General features: G+C 51.6%; 1 protein-coding gene across 1 annotated transcript in view; it reads right to left on the bottom strand.

Moving 5' to 3' along the window:
• Positions 1–7,007: 7,007 nt before the first annotated feature.
• Positions 7,008–16,957, bottom strand: part of PI4KA (phosphatidylinositol 4-kinase alpha) — a 136,757-nt gene continuing 126,807 nt past the window's right edge. The window contains exons 48-55 of the mRNA XM_020996373.2: positions 16,622–16,731; positions 16,159–16,263; positions 15,609–15,734; positions 11,102–11,222; positions 10,542–10,701; positions 10,093–10,182; positions 9,211–9,294; positions 7,008–7,660 (exon numbers count right to left, since the gene is read on the bottom strand). Of these exons, the coding sequence (XP_020852032.1) occupies positions 7,609–7,660; positions 9,211–9,294; positions 10,093–10,182; positions 10,542–10,701; positions 11,102–11,222; positions 15,609–15,734; positions 16,159–16,263; positions 16,622–16,731 (848 nt within the window). The 3' untranslated portion in view covers positions 7,008–7,608. The remainder of the gene's footprint in view (positions 7,661–9,210; positions 9,295–10,092; positions 10,183–10,541; positions 10,702–11,101; positions 11,223–15,608; positions 15,735–16,158; positions 16,264–16,621; positions 16,732–16,957) is intronic.

The following is a 16,957-nucleotide window of genomic DNA, read 5'->3' as shown; positions in this document are numbered from 1 at the left end:
ACAAGAGGAGGAAGCCTCATAACAGCTCTGGCTTTAGAGCCAGAGGACTCAGGTTCAAATCCTGCTTCTTCCCTTTTCTAGCTGTGTGGCTAGCTCAAATTTCCCATGTTTGGAATTCTCTCCTTCAATCTTGACACCTTAAAATTTCTAGCTCTATACAAAGCCAAAGCAGTGCCTTGGGTAAGTCTTTCTCCCTCCATGGGCCTCAATGGGGCTGTAAAGGATGGGCTGGAATTCAGCAGTCAAGGAGGGAGGGATGCAGAAGGCATCACAAGGCGTGTCATCAGAGGAGCTGGGACCTTCTGAGAAGTCCTCTTCACTATGCTGTGCCCATGGGAGGCCCACAGGGCCCAGGCATCTTTCCATGTCTGAACTCTCTTCTGGGCTGCTCGTGAAGGAGATTGGTGAGGACGAGGCCTTGGTGGCCCCTGGCAGGCTCAGCCTGGTCATGTCAGGCTGTGGTCAGGTCTGTGATTTCAGACTTGGGTTTTTGAAGAGGATCAGGGGTGAGGAAGCCTTTTGGGAGCAAGGATGGTCCCTCCTGAGGCTTCCTGCTGGCCCTTTGCAAGTTTGGGGTCTTCTGTGTTGCTGGACCCAAGACCAGACGTGGACAGTGCTGGCCTCAGCAGCCACTAGGTCACAGGAGCAACAGACCAAGATCTCAGAGGCCATCTAGCTCAACAACCTCATTCTACAGGGAGGGAAACTAAGGCCCAGCATCAATTGTATCAATGGAGCATTTTTAAAACACTAGCAGTGCCAGGTGCTTGTGACACAGTCTGTCACCCAGAACCTCCCATTTCACTGGAAGACATGACGTATACACACACAAAATAAAGAGCCCACCATTTTGGTGGAGAGGCACCAGCTGCCGGGATGGAGATGGGGACTGACATGGTGTTTGAGTGGAGCACTGAAGGACAATTGAAGAGGTAGTGACGAAGGACGACATTGGACAAGGTGTGCCAAGGCATGGAGGCGAGATGGAGTGTGTCATTTGAGAGGAACGGTGAAGCCAATTTGGCAGGACCACAGAGCATATGGAAGTATTTTCTTTTTCTTTTTGCCTAGCTGTTACTGTGTACAATGTTCTCTTGGTTCTGCTCACTTCACTCAGCATCGGACCATACAAGTCTTTCCAGGTTTTTCTGAAGTCTGCCTGCTCATCATTTCTTATAGCACGATAGTATTCCATTACATTCATATACCACAACTTGTTCAGCCATTCCCCAATGGATGGTCATCCCCTCAATTTCCAATTCTTTGCCACCACAAAAAGAGCTGCTACATTTTTGTACATGTGGGTCCTTTTCCCATTTGTATGATCTCTTTGGGATGTAGTCCTAGAAGTGCTATTGCTGGGTCAAAGGGTATACACATTTTTATAGCCCTTTGGGTATAGTTCCAAATTGCTCTCCAAAATGGTTAGATCATTTCACAACTCCACCAACAATGCATTTTCCTACCTACCGCCTTCATTTAAAACACAAATTTTAAGAAACATAGTCAAGTGAAAAAATTTTCATATTGGCCATGGAGTAATAGCTAACATTTATATAATGCTTTAAGGTTTACAAAGCACTTTATGTGTTAAGTCTGTCTCATTCTGCACCCCCAAGTCTATCCTCTGTCTGTCAGAAGGTGGGTAGCAGATTTCTTCACTAGCTCTCTGGATTTATGGTTGGCCACTGCATTGATCAGAGTTCTTAGGGATTCCAAAGAAGTTTTTCTTCACACCATTGTTATTGTATGAATTCTTTAATTCATTAATTACTCTGACCAGTTTCTCCTTCCCCTTTATAAATCAGAAAAGGGTGAGGAGGGAGGTCCAATCTACTTCTACTTTCCTACCCTTCTCTTTTCCTCACCCAGAGTCCAATCTTATCTTTTGTTTCTTTTTAAATGCCTCTTCACATTCTATCCTTCATTATTAGAATTTGTTTTGCTCATTGTTTGAAGACTAACTTTGACAGACTTAGCTCTTCTCAGCAATGCAGTGATCTAAGACAACTCCAAATAACTCATGATGGAAAATGCTGTCCATATCCAGAGAAAGAACTGTGAAGTCTGAATGCAGATGGAAGCATGCTATTTTTGTTTTTGTTTCTTTCTCATAGTTTTCCCCTTTTGTTCTGATTCTTCTTTCACAACATGGCTAATGTGGGAATGTGTTTAATATGATTGTACATGTATAGCCTATGCCTTCTTGGAGAAGCGGAGGGGGGAGAGAGAGAGAAAAAAATTTGGAACTCAAAATCTTATAAAAATGAATGTTGAAAACTATATTTACGTGTAACTGGAAAAAACCATTAAGTGGGGGAAAAAAGTATTTGTTTTGCTCAGGAAGAATCCCTCTCTAAATCTGCCCTCTCTCCAGTTTCCTCCTGTCTCCTTTCCTTCCAGTCTCCTTGTTGAATACACTGTATTTCTGCATCCAACTGTGTGTTTTCTTCTCTGAGCAGTTCAGATGAAAATGAGTGAAGTTCAAGTGCCACTCTCTCCTCCACCCCATCCTCTCTGTTTGTATAGATACCTGCTTATTCTCCTTTCCTGTGGGAGAGAAGTTCCCCTCTTTTCTGTCCTAGCTCTCTCCCCACAGGAATCGCATTCCTTTCCCCATCTTTCTTCTTTTAAGATAATCAAAACCACTCTTACTTGATTTCCTCTATGACCCCAATGATACAGGGTTTGGAGGGGACACATGCATCATCTTTCCATTTTAGAACACATACAGTTCATCTTTGCTTAATCCTTTATGATTGATCACCTACGTTTACCTTTGTTTCTTTTGACGCCTGGGTTGGTATTTCAAAGTTTCTATACAGCTGTGGTCTTTTCATTAGAAAAGGTTGGAAGTTCTCATTTCATTTTTCCCTTGTGGGATTATACTGTTTTTTCTAGGTTGTTTTCAGCTGTGAGCTTATATCCTTTACGTTCTGGAATATCATATTCCAAGCTCTCTGCTCATGTGATGTGGTGGCTGCTAAGTTGTGTGTGATCTTGACTGCGGTTCCTTGGTATTTGAACTCTTTCTTTCTTGCTGCTGGCAATGTTTTTTCTTCAACTACAACCTCTGGATTTTGGCTGTAATATTTTTGAGTTTTTTTTTTTATTTTGGAGTTTCTTTCAGGAGGTAATCAATTCTTTATATTTCCACTCTATTTTCTGATTCTGAGAGATCTGGGCAATTTTGTTTTTTTTAAATATGATGTCTAGGCTCTTTTTTTGGACAGGGCTTTTCACATAGTCCAGTGCGTCTTCAATAGTCTCTTCTCGGTCTGTTTTCTAGGCTACTTGTTTTTGATGCGAAACGACTTTTCTTCAATTTTTTCCCCATCATTTGACTTTAATATTCTTCGTCATCTCATGGAGTCATTATCTTTTTCAGTCCATTCTAATTTTCAGAGTTTGTTGCTTTGTTTTGTATCTCTTGTGCCAAGATGTTAATTCCCCTTCCAGTTCTTTCTCTCACCACTCTTTCCCCATTTTTTCCTCCAATGGACCCATTAAATTTATTTTAAAAAATTAATTTTAAACTCTTTTTAAAAAACCTGATCTCTTGCTTTATCGCTTCCAGGAATTCTACTTGAATTTGTGCCCAAACTACTGTTTTCCTTTGAGGCTTTTTTAATGGATGTTTCTGAGCGATTCCTTCTCTTTTTGATTTATGTCTTGAGCTTCCCTACCACCAGGGGAAGGTAGGGAAAAAGAAAGAGAATGGCATCTTCGAACAGGGTTTGAAGTTTTATTCCTGGCAAAATTCTACAAGGGATCCTTCAACAATTGGTTAGTAAGCATCTAGAAAATGCCACGGTGACCACAAAGCCAACACTGCTTCCTTGCTTATTTGATGCCTGCCGGACAGAGTGAGGGGATGAGGAGTGACCTAGATTTTAGCAAAGAACTGGATAAAGCTGTCATGGGTGTGTGTGTGTAAAACATAGAAGATGGGGTAGACAATAGTACAACCAGATTTGGAACAAATGGAATAGCTAGACCCCCAAAGTAGCCACGAACAGTTGTATGCCAACCTGGCAGGATGTCTCCTGGGGGTGACCCAAGGGTCTGTGCTTGGCCCCTTTTGTCACTGACCTGGATCTAGCCATAAGGGATTTGCTTATCACATTTGTAGGAGATAAGAAGCTGAGACAAAGAGAGGTCATGGCAGATAAGAGTCAAGATTAAAGAGGTCTGACAGTTGAGAATACTGGGCTGAATCTAAGATGAAATTCAATAGATATAAATGTAAAGTCATAAAAAATCACAAGGACAAGATGTGGGGTGGTGATGGGGGGAAAGGCAGGCTTGGCTAGACAGCGATTTTCCCGAAAGACATCTGTGGATGTTGGCACATGTGAGCCAGTGTCCAGTCTTGGACACTGAATTTCAGGAAGTTGCAGAGCACCAGGGGAGAGTCACTGGCAGAAGGTTTGGCGAACTGGGCACATGTGCCCCAGGGATTTGTCAGATCTGCCTCCTATGAAACAAGGTGGCTTAATCTGGGCATTCCAAGTTGTCTGGCCAATCCACAAACATTTATTAGGCACCTACTGTATGCCAGGTCTTGTCCTAAGCACTAAGGATACAAAGAAAGGCAAAAATGCCACCTCTGCCCTCAGGGAGCTCACATTCTAATGGGGGAGACAGCATGTGCACAGGGACATAAAAATACATACAGAATAGATGGAAGGGCATCTCAGAGGGGAAAGAATTAGTGACTGGGGCTTTGAGTTTTGGGGAAGCCAGGGAGGAGGTAAGGGGGCAGAAAACTCCAGGCAGGGGGGATTGCCAGGGCCTGGAGATAGGAGCTGGAGGGTCCTGTTTGACGAGGAAGCCAGTGCATCTGGGTCACAAGTGCTTGGGATGCAAAGGGAGGAAGGGGCCTGGTTATGAATGGACACTGGAGGTGATGGTGAGCCACTGGCGTGCCAGCAGTCAGATCTACGTTTCTGGGCAGCTGAGGGAGGACGGCCTGGAGGACGGGAGCAGGGGTGGCAGAGAGCAGCACAGCCACGCTGTCCTCCATCCCATCACTCCTCAGCACAGACCTAGACACGGACCAGACCGAATCTTGATCAGGACACCCAAGAACAAAAACCAGGAGTCCCTTTTCCAGCCTAGGTCAGTGTAGGGAGACAGGCAGAGAGGCATGCAGACACTGGGCATGGCGTCTAGGCAGGACTCTCCCAGCGGGGAGGGTCTCCCTCTGGCAACGCCTCAGAGCCTGACCTCAGGCAGGACCTGGGAATGCGTGCCAAAGGGCAAGTCTGTCCCTTACTCCCCAGTTCGGGGTCCCAGCCTGATCTCCCCTGTGCAGCACATTTCTCTCCAACACAGCCCTTTCTCTCCTCTGTCCTGCCCCCACCCTGGTGCAGGCCCTCATCACCTCATGCCTGTGGGCGGGTCCGCCAGCCTCCAGCCCCTTCTCCATCTAGCCACCAAAGAGACTTTCCCAGAGCTTGGGTCTGACATACCTCCACACACCTCCAGGGTGAAAGAGGAAAGGCCCCCTCCTTCACGTAGTCCCAGCGATTCTTAAGTTATCTCCCTTCAACCGGCCTTCCAGGCCAGTGTTTTTGTTGTTTTGTGTGAAATGCTTTATTATTTTCTTCTATGTTTCCCCCCAAACTTCGGACCCTTTTAATGTCTTTTAATTTTCAGGGGATCTTTCTTAGGTAAGGTCTCTACCCCTTGTTAACATTTCTTCCCGAATCTTTCATCCACAATTGTCTCTTCCCATTTCCCCCTCTTGTGCTCCCATTTACTTTATTAAAACATTTTGAATTTTTTCTTCCAGGAGTTCTAGTTAAACTTGTTCCCAGACTGTATTTTTCTTTGAGGTTTTAGGTATATGTGTTTTCAGTCATTCTCTTCTTCTGGGTTTGTGTCTTGAGCTTCCATGGTCACCGTTAACAGCTCCATACGGTTTTTTTGTTTCTTCATTCTTCTAGCCTACTTCCTGTTAGGGTCGGGCAATCTTCACACTTCTGGAGAGCATGTGTGTGGGCTGAGCTCACATCCTCTTAGTAAGCTGTTGCTTACTAACTGGGATGGGCATGGTGTTATTCCAGGATCTCAGCGGTAGCTCGGTCTGGGGACTGGGAAGCTTGCAGGGTTCCCAAAGTGGCATGGCATCATCTGATCACTCCCCTCCTGGGCTGGGCTCATCCTGCTCTGTGTCTGTGTCTGTGTCTGAGCAGCACAACTGTTAGCTTGCCCCTGGTTGGAATTCCAGCAGATGCTGCCGGACCTGGCTTTGATGAGCTAGCTCAGGAGAAACCTGCCCGCTCCCCTTTGATCCTGTCTGAGCTACAGGGCTTCCGCTCTTCTTTCTGCGCTTGCTTCAGTGCCTGTGATGGCTCCTCGCCCTGGGCCTCCATCAATCAATCAGTAAACAGGAAGGTGCCTGCTATATGCCAGGCGCTGTGCCCTCAAGGAGCTTACAGTCTAATGGGGGAGACAAGCAAATAAATATGTGCAAAAAAGCTACATTTGGCATAAACGAAGTAATTAACAGACAGCACTAGAGTTAAGAGGGGTTAGGGAAGGGTTCCTGCGGAAGGTGGGTTGGTTCGCAGTTGCAGGGGAGCCGGCAGAGGCTTCCAAGGACGGGGGACGGCCCGAGAAGATGCCCAGAGTCAGAGACGAAAGCTCCTGGGAGGCTGGCTTCACGTGCAGGGGGTTAGGGGGGAGTAAGGTGCAAGGCTGGAAAGGGAGGAGGGGGCCAGGTACCAAGGGCTCTGGAGGCCACAGGGAGCAATGGGGTTTATTAAGCATTAGGGTGGTCACGTTGACAGGTGGAGGATGAAATGGAGAGGGGAGAGACGCCAGGCAGAGGCAGAGCCATTTCTGGCCCTGAAGCGCCTGACCCACCTTCCATGAACTTGGGCCACTGACAGAACCCCTTTGGCAGAAACACTGGCCTTCCCAGGCTGGGAGGCAGCCCTGGTCTCTCTTGGGCCTGGAAACAGCTGCCAGAGAAACTGAAGGCTCACACAAACACAATCCCCATTTTGGTCCTTTTATTATTTCTGGTAGATTAAATAAATCTTTATAGAGTGATTTTTATTTTACACACAAAAGGAAAAATACATTCTCCTTGTACCTATGAAATAAAGGAGCCCGGAGGCAGGGACTATGCCCAGTGCAGAGCCGGGGCGCCTCCGCACCGAGTGATGCCTCGGCATGATTATCATTCCACCTCTTACAGTACTGCCAAAACATTGCACCAGGTTCCTTCCCCTGCTGCAAAGAGCGGATTGCCACGTGCTTCCCATCATGGGGACTGTCACTTTCCTTTACGCATCATCTCACTGGTTCACCCTGAACTCCTCTGACATCACACGGGGTGGGGACATCAGGGACCCGGGGGGATCCCCGGGGGGACTGACACAAGAGGGCTCAGCTCTACCCACTGCTCTATGGTCAGGGAACGAGTCAGCCACAGGCGAGCTCTCGCCCACGCACACACACACAAGCACGCTTACGTCTCCCGCACGCCCGCCCACAAGAGACCAGAGCCAGAGCCGGAGGGTGGGATTGCGCAGCGCGCATGACAAGACTTAGAAGCGATGTAGGTGCCCCAGAAGCCCCCTGCCCGCGGGGGCCTCAGTACGGGATGTCATTCTGATAGTACTGGATCATGTCGTACGTCCGGCTCCTGCAAGGAAGAGGGGCAGCGGTCAGCTGGGAAGCTTCAAGAAAGCTGGGTCGTGATGACCAAGTACCTGATGGGCACGGGCCCACGGTGACACCTCAAAGTCATCGCATTCGGGAGCAGTGACCACAGACCGCACCAGGCCAATGGGGGCAAAGGGTGGAGAAGTGGGGGCAGGCTTCCCAGAGATACTCAAAACCGAAAGCACATGTCAGTGCAGGGGCCAACAGGCAGGGAGCAGTCTGGAGGAAGTCTGGAAATGCAGACTCTCCCCAGGCTGCGGGAGGCCCTGAATGCCAGGCAAAGCAATTTTAACTTCATTTGGGGGCTACCAGAAAGCAGCAGGGGCCTGGATGAAGGAGGGAGGAGCGTCGAGGGGGTAGCAGGGGCCTCCTGGCTACTGAAGGCCAGACAGTGGGGCACCTGGCGGATGTGCCAGGGAGAGGGAGGGAGGAATCCCAAGCCCTACTGCACCTTCTCCACTTGGAACTGGGGTCTGATTCTGGGACACAGAGGGCAGCCCGGCCTGGGCTGTGCTCCTTGGCCTCTGACCTCTAACCCTCTCTAGCTTTAAGTCCCAACTAGAATCCTACCTCCTCCAGGAAGCCTTCCTGACCCCTCGTAATTCCAGTGCCTTCCCCCTGTATACAGACTTGTATCTCCCACTAGACTATGAGTTCCTTGAGGGCAGGGTCTGTCGTTGGCCTCTTTTTGTCTCTTCAGCGCGGACCACAGAACCCGGCACACAGTAGGCACTTAATAAATGTTGATTTGACTGACTGAAAGAGGCCCGAAAGGTCAGCTGGACAGCCCCCTCCTTGGTCCCACAGGGAGGAAGAGGCTGGCCCAAGGTCCTCAGGCCCAGCCAGTCACCACATCCAGCTGAACCTGCCAAAGACCGGGCCTGGACTGAGGCCCATCCCCCGCAAGGAAGAGTCGCCACTGGTCTGTCTGGAACGTGGGCCCTCCCGGGTCCTCCCCCTCCCTCTCCCCGGCCCTCCTGCTCCTCTCACACAGCGGTCAGCTGGGACCAGCTGGTGCAGGCCCTTGGAGGCCATGCAACGGGAGGGGTCTGTGCAAGGCCCCACAGCTAACAGGAAGCGGGGCCAGGAGCTGAATCCTTTGCACTGCAGCTCGCCAAGAGCCACCTTTGTGCTGGTTCCTAAACCTCTTCAGTCTCAGGCCTCAGCTCGAGGCTGAAGCCGGTCCCTGCCCTCGGGGAGTGGGGGGGAGTCACACAGAGCAGAGGGGAGGGTGGAGAGGCTTGGGGAAGGACCTGGCAGAGGTGAGGGAAGAGCGCTCCAGGCATGGGGTGTCCTGTGGCAAGCAGTGCAGTGACGCTGGAGCACAGGGCGCCGTGGCGTAAGAGGGACCCTGGAGCGCTCACTTTACAAACACGGCCTAGAGGGGGCTTGGCCGTAGGGAGCCTCTAAGTGGTTCTGTCTGGAGAGGGCTCCCCCATTGTCACGTGCCACGCGTCCCCCCACGCTGAGGATGCAGACGGACAGGGGCCTTAAGGTGCAGGGTAGAGGCCGGCCGGGAAGAGGACTGACCTGTTGCTGAGGAAGCAGTTCTGAATGACCTTCAGGATGAAGTTGGCCGCCTCCCGCTCAGTCATGTTCGGGCTGAACCTGTGCCTTCGGGGGTGGGAGAGAAAGATGGGCCCATCTCTGTGAGAAGCCTCTGGGATAGCTGCTACCTCCTGTGCAGCCCGCAGGCTGCCCTTTCTCCCTGCCGTGGGCTCACTGGGATGCTGCGGCTGGGGGTCAAGTGCTAGAGAGCCATTCCCACTGTGGTGGGATCCTCGACCCCTCCTGCCAGAGGGCTGTCTGACTACTGAAGGAGAGGTGGGGGGTAGGACCGAGCCAGGAGCATCCCACTCTGGCAGGGAAGGCCACAGGGTTTCTAACCTGCAGGGGTCCTCTAGCAAAGGGGAGCCCAGGACACCTTGGTCTGTGTTGATCCCTGGCCTGCGGGGGGCTGGTCAGCCCAGGCAGGTAACAAGAGCGCTTCCCTTCTCTCTTATTCCCCCAGGACCACCACTTCTGTGTCTCATGGGGGAGCTGAGCACCAGCAGAACAGGAGGGGAGAAGCTCGGCCTCCCCTCCACGGCCCACTTCTAGGCTGACCCTCACATGCTTGCCTGCGGGCCCTGGGGCTGGAGCCATGGCAGGGTGAGGTCACAGTCCACAGGATGCTGCCTTTGGAGGCCACGTGGGCCATGCTCCTCGCCATGCAGTGGGGAAGTCTTCCTCACATGGACCTCGCACACCTCCAAAGGCAGGAGCAATGGCGCCCCCCCCCCAACTGGGGGCACCAGCTATGGACGGCAGGAGGGCCCACTTGTCTGGGACCCGTGGGAGGAGTCATTGCAAACAACCGGATCGCAGGAGCGGGCTGACTGTGCCAGCCGGGGACAACCTCCAAAGACTCACTTCAGCAGCTTGATTGTCTGTCCTCGGAAGCAGGGCAGCCCAGTGTCCAGCATCAGGGTGACCAAGGAGACCACGGCGTCCATGTAGGGCCTGCAGAGAGCCAACGGGGCGGAGTGGGGCCGGTGATGCCTGGGGGGCCTCACCCCACCTCAAGGCCCCCCGACCAAAGGCCTTCTCCCCCGTCCTCCTCCCCCACCTTGGGGATCCCCCTGCAGAGGACTCTGGGAGCGAGATGGGAGAGCAGGCTCCAGGCCTCCCAGGAGGCCACTGCTCCGCCTGGATTCCCTGCGTGTGGCCCTGCTCCCTGGGAGGAGCGCAGGCTTGGTTCTGCCAGACAGTGGGGCCCCTGGATGCTTGCTGACCGAGTGTCTGGTGCTCGCTGGACCCCCGGGCTCCCTTCTTGGGTCAGGCCACAGGGAGGCCCTTCTTGGCTGTCGGGAGGCCCTCACCTGACCGCCAGGTAGCCTCGGACGCACATCTCCATGAACCACTTGAATGGGGTGGCCTCCATCTTCCCGCCCATGATCATGACCATCTCGTCGGTCAGCTTGATGTCTGGCTCCCAGCCCAGATTCCCACCGGGGGAGCTCTCAAACATGAAGCCAAAGTCTGCGAAGGCCAGCAGGAGAACTACCATGAGGGGTGTCTGCCATGGCAGAGACGTGGACCCTGGGGGCCCGCCCTCCCACCACGTGGCCAGCAGCCACAAGACCTGAGTTCAGATCTGGCCTTGGACACATCCTAGCTAGTATGACCCTGGGCAAGTCACTTCCCTCTGTCTGCCCCAGTTTCTTTGACTGTACTATGAGGATACCTCTCAGCACTGTTGTGAGGATCAAGTGAGACATTATTAATGCAGGCTCATAAGCACCTCATTGAGGTAAGGTAGCCACGGACACAACCTCATTTAATCCCGACAATCCCGTGAGGCTGACGCGGTATCGCGCCCATTTTACAGATGAGGCAGAGAGGCCTGCCCCGCCCCCAGCACACCCAAGCCCCAGCTGACCGATGTGGATGATGTGGCCCTTCTTGTCCAGCATGATATTCCCGTTGTGGCGGTCTTTGATCTGCAGCAGGAACAGGAGGAGGCTGTAGGCCGCCATGCTGCGGATGAAGTTGTAGCGGGCCTGTGTGGGGGCAGAGGGCAGGCGGTCACAGAGGCCCTCCCAGAATCCACCGCGGCAGCAGCTCACTGGATGTGGCAGCCCTGACCTGCTAAGTCACAGGGACAAAGAAGGGCAGGTGCCTGCCGCCAGGGGCGTCTAAACCTCCCTCCTGCCTAGAGGGGCCCTGAGCTCTCTGTTTCCAAGGACCTCACAGAAGCCTTTTCAAGTACTCCTCACTCTCCTATGTTTGTTTCAGGATTTTGAGATTCCAGAGATGATTACTCAGCTGCTCGCCGACTGCTGGAATCTGGACTGCTCGTACTTTTTCACAATCACAGATGATGCTGCTACAAAAGTACATGCGAACAGCGAGGTGGCGCAGTGGGGTCAGAAAGACTCGAGTTCACGTCTGACCCCAGATGCTGTTTGATCCTGGGCAAATCACTTAACTGTCTGCCTCAGCCTTTTCATCTACAAAAGGGGAATCATAATAGTGCCTTTCTCTGAGGACTGTTGTGAGGTTCCAAGAGGAGAAGACTGGCCAGGTGCTTCATGCACTTCATACAGTTCCCCCCTTTAATGCAGTCAGGCACACAGTAGGCACTTCATAAGTCTCCCCTTTTAGTGCCAGCAGGCACACAGTAGGTCTCGCATACAGGCTCCCCCTCTTGGGGCAGAAGGGCTCGTGTAGCTCAGTGAACCTCTGAGCGAGGCCATGCAGGGTTACCCAGGATGTCTAGGCTGGGGGTGGGGGGGTTTTCAGACAAAGGGTGACCCACTGGAGAAGGAAACAGCAAGGCGCTCCAGGAGCTCAGTGCTGGTGCACTCAAATGGACCGGTGTGGGCGAATGCAATTAATTAATGCAATCAATCAATCAATCAATTAATTAATTTATGCAATCAGCACATATGCTACTATGGGCAAGGCTCCTTTAGAAGAAATGGAGGAGCCCACACAGGCAATAAGAGGGTGAGAATAGCAGAGGGGGTCACAGACTCAGAAGTGATGGAATTATCTGTCTGAATTGAAGCAAACTGTTCAATGCCACAGTGATACAAGTCTGTGCTCCGACACCAAGGCCAAAGTGGCTCACGTCTATGAAGACCTACAACATCTTCTAGAAACAACACCAAAAAAAGGATGTTGCATTCACCACGGAGTATGGAATGCTAAAGTCGGAAATCGAAAGATAATTGGAATAAGAAGCAAGTGTGGCCTTGGAGGACAAAAGGAAGCAGGGTGGAGACTAACAGAGTCTGGTCACGCCAAGCACTCTGTTTTCAACAACCCAGACGGCCAACAGCGAAATCAGACTGGCCATGGGCTTTGCAGCCAGAGGTGGAGAAGCTCTCCACAGGCAGTGAAAACAAGATCTGGAGCCACCGGTGGCTGAGATCATGAGCTTCTTCTTGCAAAATTCAGACTTCAACTGAAGAGAGTAGGAAACACTATCAGACCTTACAGGTGTGACCTAAATAACATTCCTTATGAGTATGAAGTAGAGGTGAGGAGTAGATCTAAGGGGTTAGCTCTGGTAGCTACAGTGCCTGAAGAACTACGGACAGAGACTCACAATACTGTACTGGAGGCAGCAACAAAAACATCCCAAAGAAAAAGAAGGGCACGAAAGCAAAATGGCGTCTGATGAGGCTCTATCAACAGCTGAGAAGGGAAGGAAATTAAAGGGAAAGATCTACCAGCTGAATGCAGAATTTCAGAGAACAGCAAGGAGAGATGAGGTTTTCTTAAATGAGCAATGCAAAGAAATAGAAGAAAACAAAAGAATAGGAAAGACAAGTGATCTCTTCAAGAAAATCAGAGATATTAAGGGAATATCTCACGCAAAAAAAATGGGCAGGATAAAAGACAAAAATGGCAGGGACTTAACAGAAGCAGAAGAGATTAAGGAAAGGCAGTAAGAATGTACAAAAGAATTGACTATATAAGGTCCTAACATCACTAATAACCACTGATACTGTGGTTATTGATCTAGAGCCAGACAGTCTGGAGAATGAAGTCAAGTGGGCCTTAGGAAGCATTGCTAACAATAAGGCTAGTGGAAGTGACGGGATTCCAGCGGAGCTATTTAAAATCCTAAAACGTGAGGCTGTTAAAGTGCCGCACTCAATACGCCAACAAATTTGGAAAACACAACAGTGGCCACTGGATTGGAAAAGATCAGTTTACGTCCCAATCCTAAAGAAGGGCGACGTCAAGGAATGTTCAAATTACTGAACAAGGTTATGCTTTGACTTCAGCAATAGGTGAGCTGAGAACTACCAGAAGAGCAGGCTGGTTTTCAAAGAAGCAGAGGAACCAGACACCAAATTGCCAGCATTCCCTGGATTATGGAGGAAGCAGGGGAGCTCCAGAAGAACATCCACCTCTGCTTCACTGACTACACTAAAGCCTTCAGCTGTGTGGATCACAACAAAACGTGGCAAGTCCTCAAAGAGACCGGGGGGGGGGGGGGACGGGGACGACAAGATCATGACTTGTCTCCTGAGGAAGCCGTATGCGGGACAAGAAGCAACAGTTAGAACCGAACGTGGAAAAACGGATTGGTTTAAGATCGGAAAAGGCGTGTGACAAGGCTGGATATCATCACCTTATCTATTTAACTTATCTGCAGAGTACATCATGCAAAATGCCAGGCTGAATGAATCAAAAGCCAGAATTAAGGTTGCCAGGAGAAATATCAACAATCTTAGATGGCAGAAAATGAAGAGGAATTAAGAAGCCCCTTGATGAAGGTGAAAGAGGAGAGTGGCAGAAGCTGGCCTGAAGCTTAACATAAAAAAACAAAAAACTAAGAACATGGCAATTGGTTCCATCATTTCCTGGCAAAGAGAAGGAGAAGAAATGGAAGCAGTGTTGAGTTTTTTATATTCTTGGCCTCAAAGATTTCTGTAGATGGTGACTGCAGCCATAAAATTTTGTGGTTTTTGGTTTGTTTTTTTTTTTTAGGCAATTGGGGTTAAGTGACTCGCCCAGGGTCACACAGCTAGTAAGTGTCAAGTGTTTGGTCTGAGGCCAGATTTGAACTCAGGTCCTCCTGACTTCAGGGCTGGTGCTCTATCCACTGCACCACCTGGCTGCCCCCTGCAGCCATAAAATTAAAAGACACTTGCTCCTTGGAAGGAAAGCGATGGGAAATTGGGATAGCATGCTAAAAAAGCAGAGACATCACTTCGTCTACAAAAGTCGATATAGTCAATGCTACGGTTTTTCCAGTAGCAATGCACAGCTGTGAGAGTTGGACCATAGAGGACGCTGAGCGCTGCAGAATCAATGCATTTGAATGGTGCTGGAGAAGACTTCTGAGGGTCCTTCAGACAGCAGGGAGATCAAATCAGTCAATACTTCAAGAAATGAATTCAGTCTATTTGCTGCTTCGAAGGTCACATACTGAAGCTGAAATACTCTGGCCACGTAATGAGAAGATGGGACTTACTGGAAAAGCCCCTGACGTTGAGAAAGACTGAAGGCCAAAGGAGAAGGGGACGGCCAAGGAGGAGAGGGACAGACAGTGTCATGAAAGCATGAGCTTGCACAGACGTGGGTAGATGGTGGAGGACAGAAGGGCCTGCCGCGCCATCCATGGGGCCGAGAAGACTCGGACACAATTGAAGGCCCGCACAACCTCTTGCAGGTTGCGATCACCTCAGAGGGAAGACACAAAGATTATGGAGAACCAGGAAAGGCCTCTTGCAGAAGCCAGAGAAGCCAGGAGGCAGAGGCGAGCACAACAGAATCCTGGGCCCAAGAGCCCAGCATCACTGGGGAGTGAGGTGTGAGAAGCCTGGAAGGGGAGGAAGGGGCCAGGTTATGGAGGGCTCTGAATGCCAAGCAGAGCACTGCATTCTGATCAAGACAATGGAGTTTACTGAGCCGGGGGAAGACACGGTCAGACTTCTGTTTTAGGAAAATCACTTTCATCAGAGGATGGATTGGAGAGGGAGAGCCTGGAGGCAGGCAGAGCCCTGAGCACTAGCAAGTGAATGCAGGAATCCAGGTACAAGGTGAGGATGGTATGCACCAGGGTGGGGACAGGGTCAAAGCAGAGGAGGGGTATGTTTGAGAGCCAGTACAGAGGTGACAGTGACAGGGAGGGACAGGTCTGGGTTTAGGGAAAAGAGAAGGAGCTCCGTTTTGGATGTGCTGAGTGAAAGATGTCTCCTGGACATCCGACGCAACGCATGTGAAAGGCAGCTAGAGACGAGGCACGCGAGGGCAGCCCAGAGACTGGGGCAGGACAGTTATCAGCACAGAGGCGATAATTTAAATAGCTGCGGTTGATGAGATCACCACGTGAAGCAGAGAAGGGGAGGCAGGAAGAAGGCCTGTCTGGCACATCCCAAGCAGCTGCCCCACTGGTCCCGGGGGCTCAGCCCCGTCAGCGCTACCTGCTGGAAGGCCAGGGTGGACTCATCTCCGTACTGCCGAGTGAAATAGTCGTACATGCCAAAGTCTGTCTGCCGGCCCAGTTGGTCTCGAGACGTGCAGTCGGGAATGCATTCGATCACCCCACACTGAGGAACAAGGGGAAGCCTGTGTGACCCCGGGGGCCGGGGCCTTGGACACTCCAAGGCCCCCAAACTTTGTGAGGCAAGCCCCCCGTCAAGGGGCTCAGGAGAAGGGTGGCGACCCAACCTGGGCCTGATCAGAATCTCCTCCGTAAGAACCCCAATACGAGGGCAGCCGATTTCCAAGGGAAGACACACTGGTGATGGGGCCCTCACTACCTCCTGAGGTCTGCCTCCCTGGCAGACCAGATCTGATTCTGGCCTTGAGCGGACGGAAGACAGCGCAGGCTTGCACTGAGTGAGCCTCTTCGGGAAGGTTTCCAGCCCCGCCTCCTCCCAATCCTGGCCACACTCTGTCTACACCCCAACACAGACCCGAGGTTCCGACTGACCCCTCCCAGCCCAGGTCCCAGGCCTCGGCTGAACTTACCCCGGGAGCCGTGGCCACTACCCTGTAGGGAAACACAAAGAGGTCCAGGCCCACCAGCTGGAAGATGTTCTTGAAGAGGTCAATGATCTGCAGAGCCAGCATGTCCTACGGAGGGCCACGAGGCGAGAGGGCGCTCAGTAGGACAACATGCACTCTCTCCTGCCTGTGAGGGGGCCCTCAGCTCTGCCCCCGCACCCGACGCCGCTCCCTCCTGCTTCCCAGGCCACTCGGAGACCCAGGGCGAGGATTCCGCCAGGGGTCAGGGACAGAAAGCTAGGCCCGGGCACGTGCCAAGGCGGAAGGTGGGGGACGGCTCTCCAAGTGAAGGCATTCACTTCTAGCTTCCCCCGAGGACCCCCCAAAAGCAGGAGGTTTTGTTTATACCGCTGCCCAAGTGGCGCAGTGTTAGGTTCTCTCTGGCAGAGTGCCTTCACTGGCTCGCTGAGGCTGGGGCTCAGTTTACCTGTCTGCAGTCATCGCCCACTTTAAAGATAGCTGCCTGCCAAGAAATCTTGCTGCTGTCCTCGTCCTCTTCCTCGGGGGGAGTGACTCGGTCTGAGCTGCACCGCATTCCTGCTCGGGGCCAGAAAGGCCAGACTTCAGGCCTGGGAGCCCAGAAACCCACAGAGCCCCCTCTGCCCAGCCAGGAGCTTCAGGTAAACATGCCACACTTTCAGGCCCACTCCCCACTAAAGAGTCAGGGGCTGTGGGCACCCACTGCCGGCAGCAGCAACCTTAAATCTGACATGTGAAAGCGTGTGTGCAAGCACACACATGTGACAGCACTCACAGTGCACAT

Source organism: Phascolarctos cinereus, unplaced genomic scaffold (genome assembly GCF_003287225.1).
Source record: "Phascolarctos cinereus isolate Bilbo 61053 unplaced genomic scaffold, phaCin_HiC Scaffold_4;HRSCAF=312, whole genome shotgun sequence".
Lineage (NCBI taxonomy): Eukaryota > Metazoa > Chordata > Mammalia > Diprotodontia > Phascolarctidae > Phascolarctos > Phascolarctos cinereus.
This window is presented reverse-complemented; position numbering and strand designations above follow the sequence as displayed.